This window comes from Magallana gigas, chromosome 10 (assembly GCF_963853765.1).
Source record: "Magallana gigas chromosome 10, xbMagGiga1.1, whole genome shotgun sequence".
Classification (NCBI taxonomy): Eukaryota; Metazoa; Mollusca; class Bivalvia; order Ostreida; family Ostreidae; genus Magallana; species Magallana gigas.
Window position 1 is genome coordinate 35,453,439 of NC_088862.1, and position 17,043 is coordinate 35,470,481.

Below are 17,043 nucleotides of genomic sequence, written 5' to 3' on the forward strand. Positions count from 1 at the left end.
CACACAAGTTTCAGCTTTCCTGGCTGTTTAGTTTATGAGAAGAAGATTTTTAAAGATTTACTCTATATATTCCTATGTAAAACTTCAACCCCCATTGTGGCCCCACCCTACCTCCGGGGGTCATGATTTTCACAACTTTGAATCTACACTACCTGAGGATAATTCCACACAAGTTTCAGCTTTACTGGCTGTTTAGTTTCTGAGAAGAAGATTTTTAAATATTTACTCTATATATTCCTATGTAAAACTTCAACCCCCCATTGTGCCCCATTCTACCCCCAGGGATCATGATTCACAACTTTGAATCTACACTGCCTGAGGATGCTTCCACAAAAGTTTCAGCTTTCCTGGCTGAATATTTTCTGAGAAGAAGATTTTTAAAGATTTACTCTATATATTCCTATGTAAAACTTTTACACCCCCCCCCCCCCAATGTGGCCTCACCCTACCCCCAGGGATCATGATTCACAACTTTGAATCTTCACTACCTGAGGATGCTTCCACACAAGTTTCAGCTTTCCTGGCTGATTAGTTTTTGAGAAGATGATTTTTAAAGATTTACTCTATATTTTCCTATGTAAAACTTCGACCCCACATTGTGGCCCCACCCTACCCCCAGGGGTCATGATTTTCACAACTTTGAATCTACACTACCAGAGGATGCTTCCACACAAGATTCAGCTTTCCTGGCTTTCTGGTTCTTGAGAAGAAGATTTTTGAAAATTTCTCGAAATTTTTCATTAATTTCTAATTATCTCCCCTTGAAAACGGTTTGGACCTTAATTTTCACAACTTTGAATTCCCTTGGCCTAAGGATGATTTTTGCCAAGTTTGGTTGAAATTGGTCAAGTAGTTCTTGAGAAGATGTTGAATCTACACTACCTGAGGATAATTCCACACAAGTTTCAGCTTTACCGGCTGTTTAGTTTCTGAGAAGAAGATTTTTAAATATTTACTCTATATATTCCTATGTAAAACTTCAACCCCCCATTGTGCCCCACCCTACCCCCAGGGATCATGATTCACAACTTTGAATCTACACTGCCTGAGGATGCTTCCACAAAAGTTTCAGCTTTCCTGGCTGAATATTTTCTGAGAAGAAGATTTTTAAAGATTTACTCTATATATTCCTATGTAAAACTTCAACACCCCCCCTCCCCCAATGTGGCCTCACCCTACCCCCAGGGGTCATGATTCACAACTTTGAATCTACACTACCTGAGGATGCTTCCACACAAGTTTCAGCTTTCCTGGATGAATATTTTCTGAGAAGAAGATTTTTAAAGATTTACTCTATATATTCCTATGTAAAACTTTAACACCCCCCCCCCCAATGTGGCCTCACCCTACCCCCAGGGATCATGATTCACAACTTTGAATCTACACAACCTGAGGATGCTTCCACACAAGTTTCAGCTTTCCTGGCTGATTAGTTTTTGAGAAGATGATTTTTAAAGATTTACTCTATATTTTCCTATGTAAAACTTCGACCCCACATTGTGGCCCCACCCTACCCCCAGGGGTCATGATTTTCACAACTTTGAATTTACACTACCTGAGGATGCTTCCACACAAGTTTCAGCTTTCCTGGCTTTTTAGTTTCTGAAAAGAAGATTTTTAAAGATTTACTCTATATTTTCCTTTGTAAAACTTCAACCCCCATTGTGGCCCCACCCTACCCCCGGGGGTCATGAATTTCACAACTTTGAATCTACACTACCTGAGGATGCTTCCACACAAGTTTCAGCTTTCCTGGCTGTTTAGTTTCTGAGAAGAAGATTTTTAAAGATTTACTCTATATATTCCTATGTAAAACTTCGACCCCCCCCCCATTGTGGCCCCACCCTACCCCCGGGGGTCATGAATTTCACAACTTTGAATATACACTACCTGAGGATGCTTCCACAAAAGTTTCAGCTTTCCTGGCTTTTTAGTTTCTGAGAAGAAGATTTTTAAAGATTTACTCTATATATTCCTATGTAAAACTTCGACCCCCCATTATGGCCCCACCCTACCCCCAGGGGTCATGATTTCCACAACTTTGAATATACACTACCTGATGATGCTTCCACACAAGTTTCAGCTTTCCTGACTGTTTAGTTTCTGAGAAGAAGGTTTTTATAGATTTACTCTATATATTCCTATGTAAAACTTCGACCCCCATTGTGGCCCCATCCTACACCCAGGGGTCATGATTTTCACAACTTTAAATCTACACTACCTGAGGATGCTTCCACACAAGATTCAGCTTTCCTGGCTTTCTGGTTCTTGAGAAGAAGATTTTTGAAAATTTCTCGAAATTTTTCATTAATTTCTAATTATCTCCCCTTGAAAACGGTTTGGCCCTTAATTTTCACAACTTTGAATTCCCTTGGCCTAAGGATGATTTTTGCCAAGTTTGGTTGAAATTGGTCAAGTAGTTCTTGAGAAGATGTTGAATCTACACTACCTGAGGATAATTCCACACAAGTTTCAGCTTTACTGGCTGTTTAGTTTCTGAGAAGAAGATTTTTAAATATTTACTCTATATATTCCTATGTAAAACTTCAACCCCCCATTGTGCCCCACCCTACCCCCAGGGATCATGATTCACAACTTTGAATCTACACTGCCTGAAGATGCTTCCACAAAAGTTTCAGCTTTCCTGGCTGAATATTTTCTGAGAAGAAGATTTTTAAAGATTTACTCTTTATATTCCTATGTAAAACTTTAACACCCCCCCCCCCTAATGTGGCCTCACCCTACCCCCGGGGGTCATGATTCACAACTTTGAATCTACACTACCTGAGGATGCTTCCACACAAGTTTCAGCTTTCCTGGCTGTTTAGTTTCTGAGAAGAAGATTTTTATAAAGATTTACTCTATACATTCCTATGTAAAACTTCGCCCCCCCCCCCATTGTGGCCCCACCCTACCCCCGGGGGTCATGAATTTTACAACTTTGAATATACACTACCTGAGGATGCTTCCACAAAAGTTTCAGCTTTCCTGGCTGTTTAGTTTCTGAGAAGACGATTTTTAAAGATTTACTCTATATATTCCTATGTAAAACTTCGACCCCCCATTGTGGCCCCACCCTACCCCCAGGGGTCATGATTTTCACAACTTTGAATCTACACTACCTGATGATGCTTCCACAAAAGTTTCAGCTTTCCTGGCTGTTTAGTTTCTGAGAAGAAGATTTTTAAAGATTTACTCTATATATTCCTATGTAAAACTTCGACCCCCATTGTGGCCCCATCCTACACCCAGGGGTCATGATTTTCACAACTTTGAATCTACACTACCTGAGGATGCTTCCACACAAGATTCAGCTTTCCTGGCTTTCTGGTTCTTGAGAAGAAGATTTTTGAAAATTTCTCGAAATTTTTCATTAATTTCTAATTATCTCCCCTTGAAAACGGTTTGGCCCTTAATTTTCACAACTTTGAATTCCCTTGGCCTAAGGATGATTTTTGTCAAGTTTGGTTGAAATTGGTCAAGTAGTTCTTGAGAAGATGTTGAATCTACACTACCTGAGGATAATTCCACACAAGTTTCAGCTTTACTGGCTGTTTAGTTTCTGAGAAGAAGATTTTTAAATATTTACTATATATATTCCTATGTAAAACTTCAACCCCCAATTTTGCCCCACCCTACCCCCAGGGATCATGATTCACAACTTTGAATCTACACTGCCTGAGGATGCTTCCACAAAAGTTTCAGCTTTCCTGGCTGAATATTTTCTGAGAAGAAGATTTTTAAAGATTTAATCTATATATTCCTATGTAAAACTTTAACACCCCCCCCCCAATGTGGCCTCACCCTACCCCCAGGGATCATGATTCACAACTTTGAATCTACACTACCTGAGGATGCTTCCACACAAGTTTCAGCTTTCCTGGCTGTTTAGTTTCTGAGAAGAAGATTTTTATAAAGATTTACTCTATACATTCCTATGTAAAACTTCACCCCCCCCATTGTGGCCCTACCCTACCCCCGGGGGTCATGATTTTCACAACTTTGAATATACACTACCTGAGGATGCTTCCACAAAAGTTTCAGCTTTCCTGGCTGTTTAGTTTCTGAGAAGACGATTTTTAAAGATTTACTCTATATATTCCTATGTAAAACTACGACCCCCCATTGTGGCCCCACCCTACCCCCAGGGGTCATGATTTTCACAACTTTGAATCTACACTACCTGATGATGCTTCCACAAAAGTTTCAGCTTTCCTGGCTGTTTAGTTTCTGAGAAGAAGATTTTTAAAGATTTACTCTATATATTCCTATGTAAAACTTCGACCCCCCATTGTGGCCCCACCCTACCCCCAGGGGTCATGATTTTCACAACTTTGAATCTACACTACCTGATGATGCTTCCACACAAGTTTCAGCTTTCCTGGCTTTTTAGTTTCTGAGAAGAAGATTTTTAAAGATTTACTCTATATATTCCTATGTAAAACTTCGACCCCCCATTATGGCCCCACCCTACCCCCAGGGGTCATGATTTTCACAACTTTGAATATACACTACCTGATGATGCTTCCACACAAGTTTCAGCTTTCCTGACTGTTTAGTTTCTGAGAAGAAGATTTTTAAAGATTTACTCTATATATTCCTATGTAAAACTTCGACCCCCATTGTGGCCCCATCCTACACCCAGGGGTCATGATTTTCACAACTTTGAATCTACACTACCAGAGGATGCTTCCACACAAGATTCAGCTTTCCTGGCTTTCTGGTTCTTGAGAAGAAGATTTTTGAAAATTTCTCGAAATTTTTCATTAATTTCTAATTATCTCCCCTTGAAAACGGTTTGGCCCTTAATTTTCACAACTTTGAATTCCCTTGGCCTAAGGATGATTTTTGCCAAGTTTGGTTGAAATTGGTCAAGTAGTTCTTGAGAAGATGTTGAATCTACACTACCTGAGGATACTTCCACACAAGTTTCAGCTTTACTGGCTGTTTAGTTTCTGAGAAGAAGATTTTTAAATATTTACTCTATATATTCCTATGTAAAACTTCAACCCCCCATTTTGCCCCACCCTACCCCCAGGGATCATGATTCACAACTTTGAATCTACACTGCCTGAGGATGCTTCCACAAAAGTTTCAGCTTTCCTGGCTGAATATTTTCTGAGAAGAAGATTTTTAAAGATTTACTCTATATATTCCTATGTAAAACTTTAACACCCCCCCCCCCCCCAATGTGGCCTCACCCTACCCCCAGGGATCATGATTCACAACTTTGAATCTACACTACCTGAGGATGCTTCCACACAAGTTTCAGCTTTCCTGGCTGTTTAGTTTCTGAGAAGAAGATTTTTATAAAGATTTACTCTATATATTCCTATGTAAAACTTCGCCCCCCCCCCATTGTGGCCCCACCCTACCCCCGGGGGTCATGAATTTCACAACTTTGAATATACACTACCTGAGGATGCTTCCACAAAAGTTTCAGCTTTCCTGGCTGTTTAGTTTCTGAGAAGAAGATTTTTAAAGATTTACTCTATATATTCCTATGTAAAACTTCGACCCCCCATTGTGGCCCCACCCTACCCCCAGGGGTCATGATTTTCACAACTTTGAATCTACACTACCTGAGGATGCTTCCACACAAGTTTCAGCTTTCCTGGCTGTTTAGTTTCTGAGAAGAAGATTTTTAAAGATTTACTCTATATATTCCTATGTAAAACTTCGACCCCCATTGTGGCCCCATCCTACACCCAGGGGTCATGATTTTCACAACTTTGAATCTACACTACCTGAGGATGCTTCCACACAAGATTCAGCTTTCCTGGCTTTCTGGTTCTTGAGAAGAAGATTTTTGAAAATTTCTCGAAATTTTTCATTAATTTCTAATTATCTCCCCTTGAAAACGGTTTGGCCCCTAATTTTCACAACTTTGAATTCCCTTGGCCTAAGGATGATTTTTGCCAAGTTTGGTTGAAATTGGTCAAGTAGTTCTTGAGAAGATGTTGAAAATGTGAAAAGTTTACGGACAGACGGACAGACGGACAGACGGACGGACAGACGGACAGACGGACGACAGACAAAATGTGATCAGAATAGCTCACTTGAGCTTTCAGCTCAGGTGAGCTAAAAACCGCTTGAGAAAGAAGTACTGCACTTGTCATCACTAAATTTGAGCTGACCCTCAATTGGATCCGTAAGACAGAAGGCTTACATTTAATTATCTTGACAAAACGTTGATACGTCATAGTATAGCATTAAAATTCCATAGGATGTCATTTGGATCTACAATGTCATAGCAAACGTAAGAAACTTTAAAATTTACTTTTGTTTTATGGTCATTTTCAATTCATATTACATTAAATAGGCACAAGATAATTTCCGACAAGTTTCTGATTTCCATTAGATGCGATGCCCTTTATGGAAATAACGTCACAATTTAAGAAGATGGGTGGATAAGGCGTGTAAAATGCACGGACGGATAAGATATTGAAAAATTGAAATATCAAGAAATGTGATATTTGTTATTAACCATTGCAAATATTTTATGTGCTTATTAATGATTCTTTTTTTCAACAATTAAATATAGCAATATCCCCCTTCTGTCCTTCAAGGATCAAATCTATTAACAATAAAGTAGATCATGTGTATTTGTATTTTGTTTTTGCCTAATTTCATATTTCAGCAAATGTACAAATTGTAATTGATAAACTTTATATTTAATCTCTTTAAAAGTATTCCGCTTTTATGAGAAATGTTTCTCATATAAAAAAAACTGCTATCTTTTAGAAAGTAAGGTGTTCTAGTCTGTTTAACATTTCAAAATGATCAGAAAATAGTGGTTTAAGAGGAAATTATTCTCATACTGTTCGTAAAATAGATATTACCAACAGTCCATATGTCATAAGAAATTGTAATTTACGGTGGGTATGGCTTTACCACCCTCCCCCTTTATACATATATTACCATTCGTTTACTCTGTATTAATGATTTGAGAAGACTTAATCAATAAAATAAAAATTCGTTTTTTAGTGTTTTTTCTATTTGTTCCTGTTTGTTGTCTAAATTTTATTTATTTTCTTCTGCAACAAACATGTATTTTATTTGTTTATCTTTGTATGTTATATATGCGTTGCAGACATGTTGCAGACATGTACCCCTTTTTGTGTAATATCCTATTTCCATTTAAAGGTTTGACCACATGCAACTTCCAAATGGATACATGTATCTTATATGTTTATTTTCTCTCTCTTTTTATTATAAAATGACGAAGCTGTATGTCTTTCTAATTAAAATTAGACTTTTTCCCCACCTGCCTATTGTAGGCAATTTACTCTTGGATCAATATTACAGTAATTCGGATGTGTGTAAGCCAAAAAATATCAAAATAAAACTAATCAGCTGGAGAGTCGCGGTTAACACTGAAAAAGCTTGTAGTGACTACACGCAACTGGCACAACAGATGCTTGATCCACCTCTAAATCTATGGCGGAAACTGTAGCGCAAGATTGCTGTGACATCGTTATGAACTTTCTGTTGCTTTGATAGGAACATTTTTCCGTATAAGCATATGAGTATAGTCCACTAATGCATTTCCCATAGGCGGTAATGTTAACGTAAGGGTTCATAGCTCCGGCCCTAATTTTCCTTCAGCAATGAGGGACCTCTGGAATGAAAGCTCATCATATTGTCTCTTTCCTGTTAAAATTTTGTGGTGTGAAGTCAAATTTGTTTTCCGGCAAAATGCGTCTGTATTGAAAAACTCTGAAAATGAAAGTAAAGTAGGAAAATTCCACAAGTTTTTATGATACGAAGACACAGTTTAGATACTAACGCTAAAAAGCTATAGTCATACAGTCAGTTCAAGCATATCTTTTACAACATACACCATAGCATAGCATAGCATTGAAATCTCATAGCATAGCATTGAAATCTCATAGCATAGCATAGCATAAAACAGTATTTTAACTCGGTTTTAAATGTTTTTATTTGAAAAAATAAATGTTTACATAATAGAATTGTGGTAAACTTTGGCTTCTTATTATTTTACTTCGAAATGTTTGGAACTCTTCTGTGTATGGAGGCGTTTTTGTTCAAATCTCATAGCATACCATAGCATACAATCTCATAGAATCGCATTCGTCATATCATACCATAGCATAGCATACAACAGTGTTTTAACTCGGTTTTAAATGTTTTTATTTGAAAAAATAAATCTTTACATAATAGAATTGTGGTAAACTTTGGCTTCTTATTATTTTACTTCGAAATGTTTGGAACTCTTCTGTGTATGGAGGCGTTTTTGTTCAAATCTCATAGCATAGCATAGCATAGCATAGCATACAATGTCATTAAGCCCTTCATTTCAATTTCTCATAGCATAGCATACAAATCTCATAGCATAGCATACAAATCTCATAGCATATCATTAAAATCGCATACCATAGCATAGCATTAAATTGTAAAAGATATGCATGAAATGACTGTACTAAGTAATTTATTTCAAAAGTTTCCTTTTTCATATGCTAGTAAATATATGTCCATATTCGTTTATCTTGTTTGTTTTAAAATATATAGATTATTAACATGTTTATGGTTAGTTCATTGTTTTTTTTAAACCGTGTTTTAATCTCACACTCTTTGCAGTACATTAGAAGACAGTACGGAGGTGTGCTGCTTTAACTTCTACAAAAATCGGAGCGTTTGCAAAGGTATTATACATGTAGCCGCAAAGCTACTCTGAAAGAAATCCTTACAAACAAATTTTAAACAAAGTCATGTCATGAGCACCAGAAAAGACTCATCCTGTTTTTAAATGATTGTCATTATGTTTATGTATATCACTCAATCATACAAGACCAAATGCTGTAACTATACTCATAAATTACGAAAATGGTCTGCATATTGGATACATTAATTTTTCAACATATTTATTGGAGAGTAAAATTACTTACATGTATATATTCTAGTTTGGTTGTCTAATAGCCTACACTATCATATGTTCGTTTTGTTTATTCATACAATTTATTAAAAATGAGATCTTAATATGATTAAAACAATGAGGTAAATTTAATGATTTCAATTTAAAAGCATTTTAAAATATTTAAGTTGTGTTGTTGAAAAAATATAAAGCAAATTTCATCGTAAGCTTATCCGCAATTTTGCTTGTTTTTTGCAGCATGTACCGCAGGGTATTATGGTACACACTGCACTGAAATATGTCCTCCAAATTTATACGGCCTTGGATGTAAACAAAGTTGTGATTGCACCTCATGTCATCATATATATGGCTGCATCACTTCCACTAAAACAGGTAGGCTAAGATAAACTCAAATATTCTTCCGTTCTTAACATGTTAGTGACAGTCCTTTTCACTCTTCGCAAAACGCGTGATAAAATTACTTTAACTCTGTAGTATCCAAAACATTAAGTAAATAAAGAAACTGTTCACAAATAATATTAAATGAAATTTAATATTAAATAATTAAAGTAACACTATATCAACTTATGACATAATTATTTTATAAAACATATGCTTATGTTTGATTTGTCAATAACTCGTAGCATGCCATGCATGCATCTGCGAGTCTAGTAAAATAAACAATTTTTTTAACATGTAGATGTAGCTGTTTAATACTTTTTTTTATATTCCAAAAGTATTCATCATCTAAAGCTTCGATTGTGCTGTTATGCGTTGATTCCTATAACATTTAACTTTTAAAGTTCATAAATTCATGTATTTATTAAACATGATCTATATAAACCTGTCCTATCTGTGTTATGTTTTCGGCCTTTTTTCAATCTTCACATGTGTTTGTTGATTGAATTAAAAAACAAAAATAATAATTTAATTTTATAAAATATCCTTCACTTCTCGAATGTATATTTGTTAGAACTTAATGTCTATAATGTCTTATAATGTCTATGAATCCCTCTATCTAAATTGTAAAATTCATGGCCCCTTGTTTAGGGGTTTAGACCGTAGATAGCAGGTAAATATGGATATATGTATGTATGGTGAAAATGTATTAAATCTTAGAAAATATCCTCTTCCTTCCACAGTAGTGGGAGATAAACTGAGTACATGTGTATAATGTTCATTATTTCATTTGCTAACATTGTGAAATCTATTACCCCTGGAGCTAAGGTATATGCATATATATATTCCGAGATACCCCAACCCCCTTTTATGAAATGATGTTTGCCTAGTACATGGAATAATAAAAGCGAGTAACATTCAAAGGAGTCTTAGATTAGGGTTTAGATTCCACAATAAAGCTAACATCTCAAATATTACACTCCCGACAGGACCATTTTCGGGCTTTTGTTTACTCATCCGGTCATCAGGTCACTGCCATAACCTTGTTAAAAAATCTGTTAAGGTATGCCAAAAGGCATTTAAACGAAATGGGTTTGTGTTAACATAACTATTTCAATGAGGTATACATTAATCTAGAATTATCTAGGATTAGCTCAACATTGCAATTTTGTCATTAAAACTTTAAAATAAAATACAGAATATTTTATATCAAACTACCTCTAAAATGACCGAAACGATTACTAATTTCCATTAATACTTTAAAAATCAATAGAACATTATTGAAACGATAAAAGAAGTATTATTCATTAATTGATGAGCTGTATCATAAAAAAGCTGCGTTTCCTGTGTATGTAAGCTTTTGTTGCTAATCTTATTTGTTTTCCTTTCAATCAGAAACACAGTCCAATAAAAATGACACAGAATATAACAATTCAACTCAAATACAGACATCAAGAATTAATATTGGAAGAATATTGATAATTTCAGCAGGATCTGTAATATCTTTGACTTTGATGCTTATAATATTGCACGAGTTTGTCACATATTGGCAGATACACGCCCAAAGCGGTGTGCATCAGGTTGTACATGATGTGTATGATGACATTGATGCGGTTGAAAGAGTTTTGTGATGTTATATAGATCCATTTAAAGTTAAAAAATCATTTTAATACCGCTGATTGACAAATACTGTTATCTGCTTGAATTATTCGCAGTTAAGTAAAGACATTCTGCCTACATTATGATAAAAAAAACACCTGCAACAACTGGGTGAAACTTCGTACAAATTCATGATATAGATGGCATTATAATCGTACCTATATCAATGTTACAAGTATTTTTCTGGTATATTGTATTCATGAAATAAATAACTCCTACAATGTTACTCGGATTTTGTTTTTCTTCAATGAAAGCTATACTCGTGACTAAATATATGATTGCGCAAACAAAATGTAAAGTTCAAGTTCATGTTCTGACATGATCAAAGAAAATGCAATGATTATTTTTTTTATCAAAACCTAGACTAAAATAATTACAATTGATATTTACCAAAACATGTATATCAATACTTTAGTTGTATTTAGTTAGAACGAAAACGTTTCGCGACGAACAGTTAATAAACGCAATAGAATTTCAATGCAGTTCTAAAAACACTAAATACCTGTGTTAACTGTAAATGTATAGTTATACTAATATCAAATTCTCACAAATGAAATGCATTGTATGTAATGTCAGTTGTTGTAATTGATCATTTAATCGGTGTAGCTTAATTGAACCATTGCATTTGTTCACAGTAGTCCACATCTCCGAAAAATGTTTGTAACAAATTTAACTGTGTAACCTTTTTAATTCAAAGAGTAATTCTGTGATTTACATCTTTAATAATGAATACATGTATATGTACAATGATATTTGTCTCAAACATAGAAGAAAAAAATGAAGGAAGCATCAAGACTAGTAAGAAACAAAAATATAACAAAAACACTCTTTAAAAGAAATTGTCTTTATCTCTTTGGAATAAAGTAAATCTTATAAGCTACAGTTCATGTTTTAAATTGCCAATATTTCTCAAATTTCTCCCATTTCATAATAAAAATAATTACATCATATTTGTTTTTCTCATTAAGTCCCTGTCAATTATTCTCATCAAGCAGAAAACAAGGTAAGTATGAAATTTGACACTTGTACTAAAATTGATTTCAACAGTAAATAATAATACAAAAAGAAATACAACACTTAATACCTGCTCAACGCTGTATTCCTAATCAAACACAACGAATTAATACTCGCGTAAAAGTAGTATATCTTATGATTTTTTTTATTTTGGAAAATGCAACCCCATATATTGACAAACCAATGCACACGAGTTGGACGACATGTACATAGTGTAGATCCATAGGGATAAGAGGGATCGTGATATTGATATCTGGTTTAGTATGCCATTTTTTGTTCTACATTCAGGACAATGGGTACTATGGAACAAATGCAGTTAAGTAAGGACTTCAACGTGTCTATGTGCTATGTTCAGATAACAATACAAGTATTATGCAAAAGTGTACAGCTTCTTATCGATACTCGAATGTTTATCATTATTGAAGTGTATTTTCAACAATATATGAGGTTTAAAGATAGGTTTGATTTATTAGATTTGCCAGACTCCTTAGATATTCTCATGCTATAAATCGTGTTACTTGGCCCGGCAATATAATGAAGCGTTGTCAATGGGACACTCTTATTTCACCAGATATATATTGATTTTGAAAGTGGTCGAGAGCGGATGACTAAGGGTTACCTTTAAATATTTTCCCTGTGGATACATATGCAACAGAAATAATGCATGTAATTTTTTGCGTAATTTTTGCATCACTGACAATTCAAACTTTATTGCTCTTTTTTAAATACATGAATATGTCTCACAGCAAAAATAAAGTGGTGAACACGTTAAAAATTATTATTAGATATGATGGGTTTGAGTGCTCTGAGCATCCTCATACAGTGTTATTGCATTTGATATTGAGGTTAATGCAATTTTAAAAAAACAACATTTGTATCTTATAATATTTACAAATTTAATCACATATTCATGCTATTGTCAGAAAAATCAGAGATAAGAATAATTATACATGTACATTTGTCTCTGATGCTTAAGAAACATTTATCTGGTTTTAGTTGCACGAGACATTTCCAATTTTCGTTTCAGAATAATTAGATGTAATAAATGCATTTTACGTGTAATGACAAAATGCATTCTTATCTTGATTGTAAGGAGTGTACTTTTTTGAATATGTACATGTAAAAGATCATGAAATAAAATCCTGCCGTCGTTGACAAGAAGTAAACGCTCGAAGAAAGGACTGCGAACGATAGCATTGTCTAGCCGCCTAACTAAGTCAGTTTTTGAAAGTTGTCTAATTATTATGATAATAATGTAAACATTTATGTATTTTTTCATTTAAAATAAATGATTTAGTCAAACAAAGAGAAATAACTTTGTATTTTGGGTTAAAATAGATCATTTCATAATACAAATAACGGCAAACGGAAATGTTTTTTAAAACATCCCCCCCCCTTGAAATAAAAATTCCTTTTGTGGGATTTTTTATTATTGTTATTTAGCATATTTTCACCAAAGGGTTTGTTGTTTCATGGGGGGGGGGGGGGGCATATGTCTACAGACCAAAATACATTCCAAAAAGAAATTTCCTTTGTAAATTTTCGAAAAATACATGTAATTAACAAATATGAATTAAAATGAAATTTTACTTTAATATATATCGTAAATATATCATTATTAAACTTTTATGCACATATTGGCCGCTTAATAATATTTTCCTCACTCATAGAGACCGATTTCAATGAAATTTTTTAAGAACCTGCGTTAGCAAATTTTTTGTTTCAAAATAAATAATCTTGGTACAAATTTTATTTTGATATAAATTGATAAGGATTTGATTATACATTTTAGTAGAAAACTTAGTTTTTGAATATCTGACAGACATTCCTAAATATTTGGATGTAAAATGTTAGCGGTAAACGGGGGTTTGCGTTCGCATTTCTTATGAATATTATATCATAGGAAAGTACAGAATAATACAGCAATATTTGTTCACCTAAGTTACGAAAAATTATTCGTTCCTGATTTCTTGGAAAACATTTGCGCACTAAAGATTGTAAAAGGTTTTTTTACATTCAAATGATACACATATCATGCACACTTTTCTGTATTGCATTCCGAATATTTCAAGATATTGTGCACAATGCAAAAGCCTTGTTGTCATGCGTTTAAAAGCAATGTTGTTATAATATTCATATCATTGTGTGAGGAAGGCAGAAAAATACGACCATTCACAACCAAGTCACTTAATATTAGCTAATATGATTTCTGTTGTGAAAATATACAACTTTTGTTCACATATCTGGTTATTTTCAATTTAAACATCGCACCCATCAGTAAGACTCGCACCACGCTACATTGGCTTGTGTCCGTGTTTAAACTTCAAAGATAGTCAACACATGTTTATTATAGCGTTTTGTATCCCCTGACTATTTTTGACATATATGGTAAAGTTTTTTTTTAACCGGTGGACTGTCGGACCAGACAAAACTCCAATTTACTAGGAAACTGGTTTACTGGGTTCAATAATAACCAAGCATTTGGCAAAGTAAGATAAGCATACTTATAAAGATAAATACAAGTCTTAGAATAATGCAAAATATGTAATAATACGTTTACAAATATGATAAGGTTGGTTTTTGTCAAAACTATTCTAAACATGATTTATTATTCAACACATTCGGCACAATTAAACGAATCTGCACTTACTCTGACTAGTAAAAATTGTTTACCACTGGTTTATCTACATATTTCTTCTGATACATTTCATCTTTGTAAAAACATTTTAGTCTATAACGTCATTGAGTAAGTTTAAACACTTGATTGAAATATATTAATAATGTGTACCTAAACATTTTCCGCCTTTTCAAAGTTGTAGGAAAGCGAGAACTCAAATCATGAACAGACAAAGCTAAAGAATATAAAATTTAAATGTTTCAGTAAAAAAGGTGAATTTAGATTTTTATTTTTTTTCATTAAAGTGTTCTAATTTACATATATTTCAAATGTTTCGGGTGTATTAACTCTGGCATCTTACAAATTCATAAATATGCAGTAATCATTACTTGTAATATGTAAAAAAGATTTAAAGTCACGGAATTTTACAATTAACATAAATATGTTTAAATCATTACAACTTTTTGGTATCATCTGCCAACATCATATTAGGATCTGCTTTATTATCTAGTAAAAGTTTCACTATGTCCTGATAGCCCTCTTGACACGCTGCATATAAAGGGCTGAAGCCATCTTTATCACAGAGATTGACATTTACATCATTGTTCAGTAACAACTGAACTATTTTGACATGCCCATTTTCACAACTTCTGTAAAGAGGAGTTTTTCCATCTTTATCCCATGCATTGATAGACGCTCCTTTTTGTACCAGTGCATTCACTGTGTCTTCATGCCCGCGAACACAAGCAATATGAAGAGGACCATGTCCACCAGAGATGGAAATACCACTATCAGTGGTGATGCTGTCTTGTCCTTTTGGATAACTCAATGCTGGACCAACAATTAGTTTATCCGACTGAGTTTTTGTTTCCTTTCTGTTCCCTAATTCTGCAGAGATTTGATGTTTAAAACAAAGACAGTATATGTATGTCAGAATTGACGTATTTTGTGCAGATGTGTTTATAGAAAAAAAATAAAATAAAAATATATTGTTAAACAATATTTCTAAAACATGTTAAAATTAAGGGGAAAATATATTTTATTTTACTTTATTGAAAAGTCTACACATAAATTTACAATATTGATACAATTTATCAACAACGAGATTCGATGTTTTTACTATGCTTTTAAAAATGAAAGAGTAAACAACACATGGTGTATCAGAGGGGAAAACAATGTAGATTATGTACATACCTGTTTCATTCGAAAGTTCATTTTCCTGATTTCTGCCTTGCATTAATGATACAATTTCATGACATTCAATTTCATCACCGTTTTCTTTACTTTTTGCTTTGGGTCGATTACGAAAAATGAACTTGTAATAGGCTGTAAATATATATAATTATAATTATATCAAAATATATCAATTGTTGGTGTGTGTACTCATAGAAACTGTCAATCAATTTAACTATTATTTGCCATTTTTACAATTTACATTTATTTCTTACATTTTTTGGTACAAAGTAAAACAAAAGTGACCGCCAAACTTATCATAAGCAATACACAGAGGAGTGTGACAGCTATCAAGGCCGTGTCATCCATATTCTTATCATTGCCAGATGTTGGTTCTGAGCTTATAGTAAACATAGATGTTACGCTTGATGTGTAGGTGGGTGAAGAAGTGTTTCTAAATGAAAAAGAAAGGTAAACACACCCTGGTTATTTCAGAAATAAAAACCGACTTTTGAAAAAAAAATGTACAAAATATACTATGTTTGATTGCGTATAAAAATTGATGATTCTAAAGTATCAATGTACATGAATTTTGTTGAAAGTATCTATATGCTTATATTATTTGTAAATATTAACGTATGCAGAACTTGTTGTTGCTCTTTTTACAACTTGTTTTCAAAGAAGGGGGATAAAAACCCACTAAAATGACATACCGCTAAAATCTTTGTTTATCCTACCTTTTACAAGACAAATCAGCAAGAAAGCACCCTTCACTTACGGACACACAGTTTGGATCTAAAAAATGAACATGACAGCGAATCATTAAATACACTCTAGGATTCATAAAGAAAGGGTCTCAATGACCATCCAAATATTTCAGTACAAACACACAAAACTACGAAGAAAGGATACCTTATATTTTAAAATATTATTAAAAACATTATGCTTTATTCATCTTTTTTTCTTCAATTACAAATCAATCTTACATTTGTATATGTTATTCATGGAGTAAATTGAATCTGGACAACCACATGTAAAGTTGGTACAATTGTAGGGTTCCAGACCAATACCCTTTTCATCCAAAAACAAGCACACGCCTGCAATAAATATATTAATTTGATTGTTACATGTAACGCTTATGTTGTCCACCACATCAAAAGAATAATATACATTGTAATACTGTATTATAATTATTATTTTATTAATTTGATGATTTTGTGTAGCTCTAAAATTCCCCACCTCACCAAAAGAAAAATATTACAAATTCATATAATAAATAACCTGATCATACATATTATTTTATTCT

The 17,043-nt window shown here is 33.7% G+C and overlaps 1 protein-coding gene across 1 annotated transcript; it reads right to left on the reverse strand.

Annotated features, from left to right (window-relative positions):
- Positions 1 to 14,719: 14,719 nt before the first annotated feature.
- Positions 14,720 to 16,837, reverse strand: LOC105337505 (uncharacterized). Its single transcript, XM_011442232.4, has 5 exons — positions 16,724 to 16,837; positions 16,475 to 16,532; positions 16,013 to 16,191; positions 15,759 to 15,890; positions 14,720 to 15,446 (listed from the first exon to the last, which is right to left on the reverse strand). Exons 1-5 carry the CDS (start codon positions 16,740 to 16,742, stop codon positions 15,019 to 15,021), a joined length of 816 nt encoding a protein of 271 aa, XP_011440534.4. The 5' UTR covers positions 16,743 to 16,837; the 3' UTR covers positions 14,720 to 15,018.
- Positions 16,838 to 17,043: the final 206 nt, after the last annotated feature.